General features: G+C 47.2%; 1 protein-coding gene across 1 annotated transcript; it reads left to right on the plus strand.

The window, feature by feature from the left end:
• The first annotated feature begins 7129 nt into the window (after nucleotides 1-7129).
• Nucleotides 7130-7634, plus strand: LOC147985600 (uncharacterized). The gene is made up of 2 exons (XM_087541656.1): nucleotides 7130-7213; nucleotides 7296-7634. Exons 1-2 carry the CDS (start codon nucleotides 7130-7132, stop codon nucleotides 7632-7634), a joined length of 423 nt encoding a protein of 140 aa, XP_087397782.1.
• The last annotated feature ends 8477 nt before the right edge of the window (nucleotides 7635-16111 follow it).

Consider the following 16111-nt stretch of genomic DNA (forward strand, 5'->3'; position numbering starts at 1 on the left):
CTTGATACCTGCTGGATACAAAAAATGTTGAAACATGTCGTGGGCTGCCCATGTTAAACCATGGACCTGGTGGGCCCGGGACTGTCAGCCTCTCGACGAACAGTTGTCTCCCAATTCATCTTGTTTTGCTGACCATGTTGTGAACGACAGACGGCGGCGCCGCGGTGAGAGCACCAAGGCGGAGGACGGGGTCAAGACCTCGGACCGAACGAACTGGAGCGGGGGAAGATGCAGGCGGAGGGGAGTACGAGGGTTGACTTGTTCAGGTGCAGGGTGGGCCGGTGGAGCTGCCGCCACCGGACAATGTGTGGGAGTAGAGAGATGGCCAGCCGCTGTATAGGAAGAGGACGAAAGATTGAACAAAATAAATAACTACAAATGGATAGGTGGTTGGTCCCATATGTCTGTGTATGAGATCTACTGGGTCCACCTGAGAAGGGGAATATGTTGGCAGGAAGGAGATTCAAAGTACGATAGCCGAGTGAACTAGTTTTTTTTAAATGGACAAGTGAACTAGTTACATACATAAGCAAATAGCCACTAAAAAGGAAATAGGTTAATGCATTCTTAAAAGAATATTTCGGACAAAACAGATAATTACGACACATAGGCTAATGCATGAAACACTCAGATGATAAAGGTGCTTATAAACAGATAAAGTACAACATCTAAACCTTCCTGGCACGCTTGATCATGATGCTGCTGTAGCTGTCCGTGTACTCGTCGGTTACGGGAAGCAGACACGCCCTCATGTCCAAGATCCGCCTGTACATGTCGTAGCATGCGCATGCGTCCTTGGCCGCGTAGGTTATGTAGGCTAGATTCAGAGGTACCTCCCACGTGTTCAGGTCCTTGGTATCGTTGTCTTCTTTCATGTTGGCGTATCAGGGGTCGATGATGGTCTCGGTGAGGTCAACCACGGAGTCCTTCTCCTGCCTGTTGCCGATGATCTTGTATTGCTTCTGGATGTTGACAAGCTTGTTGCACCAGATGGTCAAATCGTCGCGTTCTTCCTTCTCTCGATCGTAGTGAATGTGCAGTCAGCGCTGCCGATGAAACGGGAAAATGCTCTAGAACCTCTGATGGCCCTACAGCAGTGGTAGACAAGAACCTCGTCCCGCACACATACCTGGGCGAAGGCTATCTGCTGGTCCCTGACAGGAGACGAATGGATGGGCACAAGGTCTAAGTCTTGCGACCTTGTGCTTTCTCGTCCTGTAGGTACTGCTTGAACTCGGCGAGGCAGAGCTTCACTGAGTCCGGATCATTGGTGTACATCACATTCAACTTGGTGCAACCATAGGACTGAATGGCGAACTCAAAGGGGAACTCCTTGCTGAAGTCCATATCCAGCAGGCTCACCCCTCGGATCGCCATTGGAGTCTCTTCAAGTGAACGAGTGGGTAGGCGGCGACAGCAGTTCGTTTTTCAGCTCTTGGGGAACTAGATTAAACAGCAAACTGAGTGTGTATAGGCGACAACAGTTACTACCCATCCCTCGCCTCCTGCACGCCCGGCAGAAGATGCACCCTCAACGCATTCAAACGCCCCCATTAAGAAACCTACTCCAGCCACACGTCAGTTCATGAGCGGATCTGTATTGGCACTTTCACACAGATAATACTACCAAGTTTGAACTGTTTGTTATGGTTGTTGTCCTCTGCATATCATGCCGTGTTTCCCAGCTTGCAAGATTCAGAACCAACAAATAAGATCCAAATGATAAGTACAACAAAGATGCCTACACATCGCATTGATTCCCGGCTTGCAAAATTCATAACCAACAAATAAGATTCAAATCATAAGTACAACAAATATGCCTGCACATCTCATTGATTCCCAGTTTGAAAGATTCAGAACCAACCCATTAGAGCCTTTTGATAAAGTGAATATCGGGATTAAATCCATCTTGGCTAGCCGTGTCATACAACTGAAGAACTTGGCGGATGCTCTTGACCGTCACAACATCTGTAGTTGAGTATTACTGTTTGCACAGCACAAATAAGAAGAGCCTGATTACTATAATTGTGGCACTCCTTGAACTCAACCTGCAGCTCCACTCGGATGAGGCCTGCCTGGACTTCCATGATTCAATTCATGCACCTTTTTCTGCAGTTCACCTGAAATGAAGCAAAGATTGCATCATTAAGCTAGTAAGAAGTACTTGCTCTCGTGAGCTGGTAGGTTCTTTAGTAATTGCACTAAAATTGAGGAACATTAAGGTTGGTTGCCCTGCTCATGTAAGGTGCAACTATAATTTGCTAATCCTTTTGTGCAGTCCCACTAAAATAAACTGCCATTGTGGTGACAGTGACGGCTCATCTTGCAAAGGCTAATAAAATGTTGCATGAGATTACCAGCAGAATTTGACGGAGATATTGGAAACTCCAATCACCATTTTGTGCAGTTCCACCAAAATTGAGAGATGTTGCCCACGTGACATTTTAGTTGAACTGCACAAGACACTCATTCCAAAAAAAGAGTGTTTTGTGCAGTTCACCAAAAGGTCACAATAGCAACAAGGTGAAATGGATATCCCTATCTACACAAAAAGATAGAAAGTAGATAGTTGCTAGTCAATAAGAATATACGAAACATACACGAAATGAAAAGAAGCATCTTAATTATATTCATGGCAATCACACAAGGACAGTAGAAATTTTAAAACGTCAGCAATGCTTCATGTTACCGGAAGCATTACGATCAACAATGACATTCGTCAAATATGGGATTACTTTAATGGTGGCATTGCTTGTTTACCAGATACAGTAAATCAACAACAGCTAAAGAATTGGTTTAAGGGCATGGGACCGTGGGGACACCAGGACACTCAGCAGCGTAAAGGAGCAACTTACTTATCATACTTGGGAAAACAGCAGGAGTACCATTTGTAACACAGTTTAATTGCACAATATCATTGGAGGCATTAGATTAACAATAACACTGGTTAGACATGTCCCTAAGGTAACAGTGTGATCCACTTCATTTTACATGCGCCCTTACATTAAAAACGGCAAAAGGTTGGTATAAGGACATGCGACAGTGGACGCATCAGCACAATGTACCTACAAGGAGGCATAAAGTGGTGATGCCGAGTTTGTTCATGCTTTGTGAGGGCAGCAAATCTAATCCTGGATACCTTTTACTATGTGAGGGCAGCAAATCTAATCCTGGATACCTTTTACTATGTGAGGGCAGCAAATCTAATCCTGGAGACCTTTTACTATGTGAGGGCAGCAAATCTAATCCTGGAGACCTTTTACTATGTGAGGGCAGCAAATCTAATCCTGGAGACCTTTTACTATGTGAGGGCAGCAAATCTAATCCTGGAGACCTTTTACAATGTGAGGGCAGCAATTCTAATCCCGGAGACCTTTTACTATGTGAGGGCAGCAAATCTAATACTTGAGACCTTTTACTATGTGAGGGCAGCAATTCTAATCTTGGAGACCTTTTACTATGTGAGGGCAACAAATCTAATCCTGGACATACTCTGTTGACTTGTCCACCGGCTGCCACTTTCTATCCTTTTTTCAACCAATAATAGATTTGTTCCTTATCTACTGCGTTTCCCCATTATTTCCCTATTCAACCAAGAGACTGGTTGGGTATCCGGTCTCTACTACTTTCACCATATTATTTCTTCTTTGAATCAAGTCCTAGATTCATGCTACAACTTTCCCCCCTTTCTTCATTGTTTGAACCAAGTCCTAGATTCGAATGCATGAAGTAGCTTTACCTCTAATAATACTAAAAATTTAGGTGGCTTTGGAAGAGTTGATGGGAGTAGAAAAAGATGCACATGCAGACACGTGGGAAGTTGGGGCAGTAGAGCAAGGCCGCTTTCGAAGAACTTATACCTGAGGGTCATCGAGATGTCGGCGGCGGCAGGTCGGATCTGCGCACAATACGGCAGGGAGGAAGAAGGGTCGGAGGACCTCCTGAGCCGGCGATGTGTCGGAGAGAACGACACGGGCAGAGGATCGAGCCCCTCCGGCAGCTGTGGGTTTCCTCCCTCGCCGGTGATGACCGCGTGAACGATGCACCTAGTCCTCTATACACACCAGCCAAAGGGATCCGGCCGGATCTGTGACTAGCGGTGAGCAGAGAGAAAATGTCGCTACCGCTGTCTTGTTTAGATCTGGAGAGGATGAGAGAATAAAGAGAGCAACCCTAGTAAAGCAAGCGCTCAGGCCCCGGTGTACATATATAGTGGAGTGATTATCTTTTTCTCTCCACAACAAGTGTTTCAATTTGTGTACGTGGCATTAAAGAAAAGAAACTCTCTATTTAATGTGAGTAACTGTACGACTCCTACTTACTACTACTAATACTACCTATGTCCTGGTTTATAGGTCACCTTTGTAGTTCGTGCCAAATTTTGACCAAATATTTAGCTAACAAAATGTTAATGCATGTCAACAAAAATTATATCGTTGGATTCGTATTTCAACATAGTTATCAATGATATAATTTTTGGTAACATGCATGAACGTTTTGTTAGTTCAATCTACAGTCAAAATTTGACACAATATACAATGGGGACCAATAAACTAGGACGGAGGTAGTAGTAGTAGTATTGTTCACTTGTGCTCCCCGGCCCTCCATTCATTGACCAACCCCACGGGTGAATAAACATAAAGTACTAGTATTTATATAGAACAAACAAGCTCAAACTATTTTCGCATAGTTAAAAGTTGAGGGTGAGGCTTGTCCCGGGAAGTACGCGCGCCAGTTCTCACGTAGGCGGTTTGACACAGAGGCGAGGAGGGTGAGGGAGTAGCGGATTCAACTTACTTACTACTGGAAAGGTTGGGCTGTCCGATTTGACGGCGCGTTACTGCTGGAAAGACTTGTGATATGACTACTCACTATAGTCATGAATTACTGGCGGTACGACCGAGGTGATGCCCCCCTTCTGTTCTGCACTCTAATCTGGTGCATGACACGTCGACCCGGATGCTGGCTCTCCCACATGTCGGCGAAGTATGTAGGAGGAGTGCAAACCATGGCAGAGGAGTGCGAACCACGGTAGCCCAGTGAATCAGCAATAGAAAACAATGTGCTGATATGGCCATAAAAACAATGTGCTACAGTCCAGACTGTAGCATGTATAGTACTACTCCTCTTTGTTTGGATCCCTGAGTTAGAGCTAGTTTGGGTTGAAATAGCCTCAAATTATCCAAACAGGAGGGGTTAGTTTGAGCTAGTTTGCTCTAACCCAGCTAAAAAAACTAGCGACTAGGGACCTTTTAGTTAGGACTAGAAAAAGTCTTAGGACTTATGAACCAAATAGGGCCTCAAGCACCTATGGAGGCGAATGCCGCTCGTGTCTATCACGTTTCAGGAGACATTCCCGTCGACGACGAGGTGCCTATGGTGCCTATTGTGCACCGTGACCAAGGCGGAGAGGAAAACGAGAGAACTACGTATTTATTTACGGTGTAGATTCACTCATTTTGCTCCATATATACTCTGTCTCGGTGTAGTCTAAGTCACTTGTTGAAATCTCTAGAAAGGCAAATACTTCTTTCTGGTTTACAAGGCTATACTAGTAAGTAATAGTGGGCTCACATAGCAATTTTGTCTCATGCAAGAGCCTGGCTATATGCGTGCTCCCAGGTTCGAAACTTCCACGTTCAGGTTCTCCTTGGCTCTTCGCCTCTTCGAGAAGACGAACAATGATGTTACTACTACTGCTTCTACAGTATCGAATCCACTGTTGCATGTCCGTCCACCACGTGCGGGAGGGATAGCCACCGTGCGCATGGGCGAGAGAGAAGGCGTGTAGTAGTAAAATCAAGCTTCTCCTCGTTGTACGAGTTGAGGTGACACATCATAACACTGGCCCCACATGGTTGCCTCTAAACTTGGTTGAAAGACTCGGAATTTTTGTCAGAAAAAACCACATACATTTCCGGATTGACAAAAAAGACCACCTGCTCATCGTATTGACCTAAAAGACCGGCTATGCCATGGCAGCAGGCTCGGCAGGTGACATGTGGCACCTGTAGCCACAGTGCGCGTAGGCAGGGCCTACCGCCACAGTGCACGGCGGCGGCCTGTGCATCACAGGGAATTGTCCGCATGAACAGAATGGAGACACGCTAGTGGGCTAAAGCAAGGGCGCCGCCACCTCCTGTGGCGGCAGGTACCTCGACTGTAGGGTTTTTGATTTGTTCTGCGCATGCATGGAAAGTACATGCACATGTACCACCATTCTACTAGCGGGGCAAAGCCTGTATGCATGAGGCACGCATAGAAAGCGCTGGTGGTGGCCAAGTATTGTTACATGTACTTGGATGAGGCGCGGTACCCAAAAACAATCGTCTCTCGGGCTAGTCATAGTGGGAGTAACTTAGATAGTAACATAACGCACCTCGAGATATTTTTGCTTATGTGGCAAGTAGTTAATGAGAAGTGGTAACATAATCAAAAAAAGCATGGAGCTGACCCCAATGATTTTAAGCTTACAGGCACGATACACGCTATCCTAGACTACTCTACACATGAAACTACCACACGAGCGTCTGGGCTGCGCTTGGCTCTTCGCCTCTTCGGGAAGTCGAACAATGATGGAGTACTACTGCAGTGGAGGAGTACTACAGTATGCTTCTGGCCATCTGACACTGATTGAACTGATTCATGTCCACCGCGTGCGAGAGGGAGAGCGTGTGGCCAACAAAAGCTTCTCCTAGTCCTGCCAACCACCACACTCATGGGCGAGGGAGGGACGCGGCTTCATTGACTTACTGCTCCTGCCTTTGCATGTATGACAGGTGGGCCCAACAGGAGGGTGGCCCACCTGTCATGCAGCCAAAGGCAGGTGCAGTTAAGGCGAGAGGGCGTTGTAGTAATCAAACTTCTCGGTCTTGTACGAGTTGACGCGACACATCAAAGCACTGCACTCGATATATTTCAATAATTTGTGTTTACCGATGCATTAATTACAACGCATGCATGCATGCCGTGACTCTCCTTTTGATACTTGCATGTGTTGATTTAATGCACCTTGAAGTAGTATGAATATGTGACGGTAAAGCTTTGTAATAAAGCGAGAGATGGTTGTGCACGAGGAGGGCAGAATTCCGAGGAGGGTGAGATCATGCAGACGGAACAAGACCGGACGATGGAGCTCTCTATGGTCTCGATGGACCTCACATTGCTCCACTGCCCCTTGTGCCTCCGCCCCTTGAAGCCTCCAGTGTATGAGGTTCGAATACACCTCCTCCGTTCAGCTGATCGAGCCAGGTGCAGGTTTCTTGATTGATGTGATGTTCGATTGATTTGTGCAGTGCAAGGGAGGGCACCTGGCATGCGCGGACTGCCGCGTCGAGCGCCCCGGGAACCAGCGGGAGTGCCAGAAGTGCGAGCGCGGCAGTGGCTTCGACGTGCGGAACACGGCGGTGGATGCCGTCCTCTCCTCGGTGAGGGTGGAGTGCCCGCACAAAGGTTGTGGGCTCTACGTCACTTACCACAAGCTCACCGATCACCAGAGCGTGTGTCCGCTCGCACCCTACAAATGCCATGTGCCCGTCTGCGGCTACGAAGGCCCGCCGCCCATGCTCTCCCACCACATCAGCACCGTGCATCCCATGCCCGTGCATAGGATCCAATACGGCAAGGTGCTCTAGCTGCAAGTGCCACTGTTGGAGCCACGGCTCTTGTTGTTTGCGGAGGAGGACGGCTGCGCATTTTTCTTGGTCGGCGGCGTGCCTATCACCGTGTTGGTCGTTTGTGTTAGAGCGGGGTCGTCCCCACTTCCGCACTACGTAGCAAAGTTGTGGGCGAACGGCCCGCCGGGGGAGCCCAAAGGCAGGATCGATGCCGTCAAGGTGGAAATGGAGGTGACAAGCAGCAAGGATCCCGGCGACATCGCCGTGCACGAGCTAACCTTCTTCATAGTTCCGCCCAAGCTGCTGGCCGGGGCTAAGCTGGTGTCCCTCCACATTCAGATTGACAAGCTCACGTCCTAAATGATTCTACAGTGCCTTCTGTTTATCTTAGTAATATGCTAATATAGGGGTTAGTTCGGTCTACTTTAGCATAAGAGATGGTGGGCTTTGGTGGCGATGCAGCAATTACTTCGACATCAGGTCAGTAGTTAAAGTAATTTCCAATGGTCGAACGGATATTTTGTGTCTGTTGGATATAAAGATGTTACAGTAACTAGCTATGTTACCACATGCCTCTCTTTCTTCATTAATTACATGCCACATCATCTATTTTTCCTAGATATAGATAAGTAGAAACATTACATGCATTGTGTGTTCCTTTTTAATTCTTACATGCAAAGATTTAATGCGTCTCGGAAACTAAAAATGAGATGGAGATGAGCCCTATAAATTGAAAAGACAGAAAAGTTGAGATAAGCCCTATAAACCAGAAAGGAGGGAGTATGTTACTCCCATTGTGGGTAGTCTAAGGCTGGCCATAGTGGAGAGTATATGACACTACCGCTATGAAGGTACTAGTTAAGGCGCAGATACCAACGAGGGCTTGGTTGTGTCTTATACTTGGACAACTCACCCGACTGCATGCGCACCAGGCAGACGAAGCTCGTGGCGTGTTGGTGCCATGTGTGGCCCGCACATTAACCAAAACCTCGCGCCTCCATCTTAGCCTCCACGTTTTAAACTTCTCAATCTCAAGGCCAAGGAGCAACGTGAAACCTATGATAGAGCCAATCGGATGGTTGAGAACAATACAATTCGTAGCTACAGATGCGTGTGTGAGAGAGGACGAGTGCGTGCGTGCACCTCTTCTCTTCCTGTATAACATACTAAACTCAGAGTACAAGTGTATGTGGGTGGCATCGACCTAGGAAGCAGTGGTGGTGCGTGCGAGAAGTCCCGAGAGATAGGTGTAATACGTCTGGAAAAAAAGACTAGTCTATAGCTCACCACAAGGCTATTCCTGTCGAACGCCAAGTGTAAGATATGTATCCGACAGTGCCAGTTTTTGCACGTACACATCAGTAGAAAAAGAACTAGTACCATGGCATATGCTACACCACGGCCGAGAACATGTGCCCACATTAGGCCATCCGGGAATAGTGTCGCACTTCAAAACTAGAACCGTCAATAAATTTTGGGTGCGTCTCGTCACATTCCAAATTACTACTACTACCACGCTATATTTAATTGCAAACCTGTTCACACCGATCACAACCTAAACGGTTTCCCACTTAGGAGCATATTAGTAGTACTCGGTTATAAATACTACTATGCCAAGATGACTGCACATTCCTCCTCAACTCCTCATCAAGTCAATCAAGCCATTGCCAGCGTGAGTTCTGGGTCGAGAGATTTCCACCAGGGAGAGGCGAGTATGGAAGAGGAAGCATGAGAGATGTCTCGCCTTGCTGCGAAAGAAACCGACATGTCCAGCCGTGCAGCAGTAGCAGCACAGAGGTCCTGCCGCGCCGCCGAAGCAGCACGGAGGTCCCGTCGTGCCGTCGATGTAGCAGACTGGTCTGGCCACACCATGGAAGCAGCAGAGATGTCCTGCCACGCCGCCGAAGCAGCACGGAGGTCCCGTCGTGCCACCGCGGCCTAGGAAAATTTCTCACAGGCAGGCGAGGACTCTTACAGGCGCATGCATGCGATGGTCCATAGCCAGATGGATCATATCTCTGGCTGGGCGAGGTTGCAGGACGAGGCTACCGGCGTCATCCGGCAACTAGGGGAGGGCAATGCGAAGCTCAGGGGCGAGCGCGACCTGCTGAGGGCGAAGATCGCCGGAAGGGCGAAGCAGGAGGACGAGACCGCTACCTTGTTGCAGAGGACGGGCGTCATCGTCAAGAAACTTATGGAAGAGAATGCTATGCTCCGCATCGAGTGCGATAGGCTGGTGGAGGAATCCATGGATGCTGCCAAGCAGCGTATTAAGGACATGAAACTGATGAAAGAGATCATCGCCCGACGCGAGAACTAGTCTCCGCGACCTGCAGCGCATAAACAAAGTAGAGATCAGCGAGCCAAATCGTTGTATGCGTCTTCCTTCTTCTTTTGCCCTTGTGTATTTCGGGTTTAGCCGCATGTGGCTTTTTTAATTATCTTCCTAATTATGTAAGACAATTATTATCCACTCTCGTCGTCCTTTTATATATTCATCAGTCTTGCTATAAGTCACAGTAGATGCTATATAGGTCCGTCAGATCTTACATCAAGATCCGTGCAAAATTTTCTTTTCAGATTTTCTTTTTTCTCTCTTAAATCTCAGTCGAGTGAGACATTGCCACGCCATTAAACAGAGGCTTGGGCGCCATTAATGGAGACCTTGGGAGAGAGGTGGACGGCAGATGGAGGTCGAAGGGCTCTCCTCCCGATAGGCACGCGTAGGGGTCTGATCGCACGCCTCCCGTACTCAAATAGCTACCCTGCACGGCACCACCTAGCTAATAAAAAAGGGGACGCGTGGCGGCACGTAAATGGTAAATAGAACGCCCACGGTTTCAATAGTACTTATGTTTCCGATTGTAATGTGACAGCACTTGTTCCAAAATGACTTTGTTGATTGTTAATGTGTGCGCCTTCGCAAATTGGACAGCAAAATTACCACAGCATGTTGGTGCCATGTCATGACACCAAGCCAAGTTTCATGATTTTCATGTGTGTTTCAGATTTATAGGAATTAAAATACCAAGTTTCTCAATGTTTCCAGCCGATCCAGGACGCCGAGATGTTTGAATTTCATTCCCACTTCTTGCATGGGACCTAGAAATTTACCCGAGGACACACATGTGATTTTTCAACCAGCTTTTGTGCACTGGAGCATGTGCTTGTATTTCAAATTTGAATTATGCACACAAAGGTGACACGTTCCCTTTCAGAACCACATGCCTTCTTGAGAGAAGCTCTGGTTTGCAAGAAACTTATACCAAAAGTTGTTCCTATTCTGCCAATTTTTTAACCACAACATGGTAGTACCATGACATGACACCATGCCAAGTTTCATGATTTTCAGGCGTGTTTTGGATTTATAAGAATTTTAAAACCAAGCTTCTCAATGTCCTCGGCCGAGCCACGATGCTCAGATGTTTGAATTTCATTCCCATTTCTTGCATGGGACCTAGAAATTCACCCGAGGACACACATGTGATTTTTCAACCAACTTTGGTGCACGGGAGCATGTGCTTGTAGTTCAAATTTAAATTATGCACATTAAATGACCAGAAACTCAATTAATGTATAAAAAAGTCCAAAGGAACCCAGAATAATTCCAAAATTTAACAGGGCACTCATGTAGTTCTATGTTGCCTCTGTAAAGAAACTCAAGGGGGGCAATGTATATTGTTTCGCACTCAAAGCTAACACGTTCCCTCTCAGAACCATGAGCCTTCTTGAGACAAGCTCCGGTTTGCAAGAAGCATATACCAAAATTTGTTCCTATTCGGCCATTTTTTTTACCAGGGCATGGTAGTACCATGACATGACACCATGCCAAGTTTCATGATTTTCACGCGTGTTTTGGATTTACAAGAATTTTAAAACCAAGTTTCTCAATGTTCTCGGCCGAGCCACGATGCCCAGACATTTGAATTTCATTCCCATTTCTTGCATGGGACCTAGAAATTCACCCAAGGACACACATGTGATTTTTCAACCAACTTTGGTGCACGGGAGCGTGTGTTTGTAGTTCAAATTTGAATTATGCACATTAAGTGACCAGAAACTCAATTAATGTATAAAAAGGCCAAACGAACCCGGAATAATTCCAAAATTTAACAGGCCACTCATGTAGTTCTATGTTGCCTCTGTAAAAAACTCAAGGGGGAGCGTATATCGTTTCACACTCAAAGGTGACACGGTCCCTCTCAGAACCACGAGCCTTCTTGAGAGAAGCTCCGGTTTACAAGAAACTTATACCAAATCTTGTTCCAAATCGGCCCAATTTTTTACCACAACATGTTAGTGCCATGACATGACACCATGCCCAGTTTCATGATTTTCAGGTGAGTTTTGGATTTGCATGAATTTAAAAACCAAGTTTCTTGATGTTCTCGGTCGAGTCACGACACCCAGATGTTTGAATTTCATTCCCATTTCTTGCATGGGACCTAGAAATTCACCCAAGGATACACATGTGATTTTTCAACCAAATTTGGTGCACCAGAACATGTGCTTGCAGTTCAAATTTGGATTATGCACATTAAATGTCCAAAATCTCAATTAATGTGTACAAAAGTGTCACATCCCTAGTTCTGGTATGATCTAGGCTAGCCTTCATGTTTGCATCATGTTTATTCCTTTTAAATTTGAAATGGGGATTTGGGAAACCCTTAGAAATCATTTCTGGAAATAATCCAGATAAAAATTGCTCCAAAACGGTCCAAGAAAATGTTCATGTTACTCTCTAAAAATATTGGTCAGAGGTAAAAATCAAACCAATATTTTTAGGAGCTCATAAATATTTATTTTGGACATTTGGAATTAATCCAGTAATTATTTGCATTGGATAAATATTTTTATATATATAAAATATTGTCCAATAATTTTGAATTTTGGTGAGGGGCTTTGGATTAATTCCTTAGGTCCCTGCAAAATTTGATAGAATTAAATAAAATGGAATAGTATTATTACTAAGTCCAAACAAATTGCATAAAATAGAAAACTTTAATAAATAGAAAACCAGGGAGAGGGAGATACTTACCTGGCACCTCTGGCTGGCCCGTTCCTGTTCTGGCCCAGCCCACCAGGGGCAGAGCCGTCTTCCTCCTCTTGCCAGTAGGCAGAGGGGAAGCGGTGCCCGACGCCGTGCACGCCGGCACGCAGCTGCCTGCCTGGCTCCTTCTCCTCACGCTAGACGTCGCCACGCCCCCCCCCCCAAGCCTCTCTCGCTCTCTCCCATGCCATTCTCTCCTCCCCCTCGCTCCCTCTCCCGCGGCCGAAATCGCCGTCGCCGCCGTCCACAGCCATCGTGGCCTCGGCCACTGCTGCACCTCCCCGACACGCTCCCCAGCTCCGCCACGACCCCCTCTCCCTCCTCACCGAGCAAGCAACCTGGGCGAGCTCTGCTTCGTCCTCACCACCCTCTTCTTCATCGCCAGCCACCGGAGATCGCCGTCGCCATTCCGCCACGTTGGACCTTCCCTGAGCTCGCTGACGCCTCCGCAGGATCCGCTGTGAGCCCCGCCGTAGAACCCCCCTCTCCCCTGCTCTTCTGGCGTCCTCTAGCCCCGTCTGCCACCACGGCCGTAGCACCTCGCCGCCGGCCATGGCGCCACCGTGGCCAAGGGCCGAGCCAGCCGCTCCCGCGCGCGTCACCGTGCTCCTGGTGACGCCAGGAGTCCGTAGAGGCCCTCCGCAGCCTCTGCCGTGCCCTGCAGCCACTTTCCGCTCGGAGCCGTGCTCCGGTCGCCGCTGCGAGCTCTGCTCCGGCGAGCTCCGGCCACCCCGCGTCCTCCCGTCGCCTCCCCTGGATGCGCGAGAGCCCGGGCTACGCCCCGATGCCCTTAGTCGCTGCCCTCATGGCCTCAATCGCGGACACCACCGCGTCCAGAGGTCGCCGGCGACGACCTCGTCGGCCTGACGTGCGGGCCCGACCTGCCAGGTGATTAGCTTAAGGCTAATCACACCATTGACAGTGGGCCCAGCGCCACTAATTTTATTTATGAAAAATGGGCCCAGCGCCACTAATTTTATTTAGATTAGTAAAAAAACCTCCGTTTAACACTGTGACACTAATGTGTGGACCCCACACGTCAGGTTTGACCTGGTCAGCCGCCTTTGACCTGCTGACGCAATGCTGTTGTCATGCTGACGCAATATCTCATTTTATGGTTTTAAAATAAATCAGGAAATTCTAGAATATATTCAAAACTTCAAAAATTCGTAGAAATTCAACCGTAGCTCAGATTGAAATAATTTATATATGAAAAATGACCAGAAAAATTCAATCTATCCATCTGTACCATTTTATGCATGACAAACCAACCTATACATGTTGTATATATGAAAACACACCTATGGCATATTTAAGAGCTTAATTTGGAGTTGTATTTGAACCCTTGGTTCAAATGGACTTCAACCAAATAAATGCTAGATGCATTAACTCAAACAACATCACATCTTCATGCCATGTTCATGCATCATATTGTTGCATATGCTTGTGTTTTGATTTTGACACCGTTCCTTCTCGATAGGTCCTGCTCCGGAGACCGATCCAGAGTACCTGTCAGAGGAGTAGTGCCCCCCTGTTGATCTACCAGGCAAGCAACCCCCCTTGTTCATTCCGATACAATCCTACTCTCTCGCTCCTGCTCTCATTTATTGCATTAGGACAACAACGATTCAACTGCTACTTAATGTGCGATAGTTGAACCCATTCCTCTGATGACCTGTCATTGCCACAGTAAATAGTTGAAACCCACTAGCATGTGTAGGAGTTGAATGAGCCATGTTGTGTTCCTGCCATGCCATGCCTGCTATTCCTTAGAGTTGTGTCAGGTCTGATTCATTAGGAATAGATTGGAGTGTTATGCTATATTCTGATGCTAAGAGTTAAGCGTGTGAACACGATTTGGTAAAGGTAGCGGTGAGAGGCCATGTAGGAGTACATGGTGGGTTGTCTCACTGGAACCGTCCCTAAGAACTAAGTTCTGTGTATGTTGTCCAAGGACTAGCTACTACCACACATTGGGTTCCGGTAACTCGACCCCTCTCGACTTATTAGCCAACTTGATCTCTGTCTAGGAGTTGCAAATAGTTTCTGGTGTTTATAGGTAGTGCTATTTTTCTACTGAGTGGCACCCGGCAGGGTGGACTTGGGACAGACTAGGCACACGTGGCCCGGTGTACCGAGTGGCACCCAGATGGTGGGCTCGGGAACCCTGTACACATTGTTTGGGGTCGTGAGCGAAACCCCGGCCGGATCTCCTTGCGGATGGAACCCGAATAGGCGATAAACCTGGACTAGAGTCTTGTGTGGTTAGTCAGGTCGTGGCCGACACCCTCGCCAGGCTTCCGCTTGAAGGTTGCCGAGATACATGACGTGTATATGGTGATAAGTGGTGAGAGCGTGTGTGAAGAAGTACACCCCTGTAGGGTTATCATGATCTATTCGAATAGCCGTGTCCTCGGTTATGGACTTCTTGGATGCTTATGTGGTACATAGACAACTTTAAGTGGATACTCTAAAATGCTCAAGACAAGTGTGAGTGCTATGGATGGCCTTCTCGTAAGGAGACGAGGATGAATCCATAGTAGTGTATTGATGTGGTGATTAGTGGACTCGTGTGCGCTACCTCATCTCAAAGAAGTTTCTCATTGTCGTAGAACAGGATAGCCACTGAGTCAAAGCTGGCTTGTTGCAACTAAACCCCACATTACCTTCTTGATACAATGCATGTATGATAGGATCTGATGTAAGTCTTGCTGAGTACCTTTGTACTCACGTTTTCTTTATTTATGTTTTGCAGGTGAGACATCTGTCTCACTAGTAGTACCGCTTGTACTTTGACAAGTAGCTTGTTACCTCAGCTATGATCTTGTACCTTGGAGGGACTTGTAGATAGTCAGGCTTTTCGGCCTTTTTCTTTTGTAGTTGTCTGCACTCAGACATGTAATGCTTCCATTGCTTGTATGCTCTGAATGATGGGTCATGTGACCCCTGTTTGTATTAATGCTATGTGGATCTTCTGAGCCTTTATCTATATGAGTTTGCGTTATGTTGTGATGCCATGTTGTACAGCACATACTTGCATGTTATGCGTACGTGTGACATGTATTGCTATGTGTGGGATCCGACAATCTAGTTGTTTATCCTTGGCAGCCTCTCTTATGGGGAAATGTAGTCTAGTGCTTCCTTGAGCCATAGTAGTCCGCTACAGCCCGGTTCACCGGAGTCCTGCTAGCCCAGCACTACTGCTCAGAACACTTGACTGGCCGGCATGTGTTCCACTTTGTTCCTATGTCTGTCCCTTCGGGGAAATGTCACGCGGTGACTTCCGGAGTCCTGTTAGCCCAGTGCTACAGCCCGGATTCATACGCTGTTGACCGACATGCTCGATGTGATTCATGTATGCCTGTCTCCATAGGTCTGTGCCGCTTTGGGTTCACGACTAGCCATGTCGGCCCGGGTTCTCTGTCATATGGATGCTAGCGACACT

This window comes from Triticum urartu, chromosome 2A (assembly GCF_056163025.1).
Source record: "Triticum urartu cultivar PI428250 chromosome 2A, HENAU_Tu73, whole genome shotgun sequence".
NCBI lineage: Eukaryota > Viridiplantae > Streptophyta > Magnoliopsida > Poales > Poaceae > Triticum > Triticum urartu.

Coding starts and splice junctions, on each gene's coding strand:
- LOC147985600 (XM_087541656.1), top strand. CDS start 7,130: ATGGAGCTCTCTATGGTCTCGATGGACCTCACATTGCTCCACTGCCCC. Junction 7,214..7,295: donor TGAAGCCTCCAGTGTATGAG/GTTCGAATACAC, acceptor TGATTTGTGCAG/TGCAAGGGAGGGCACCTGGC.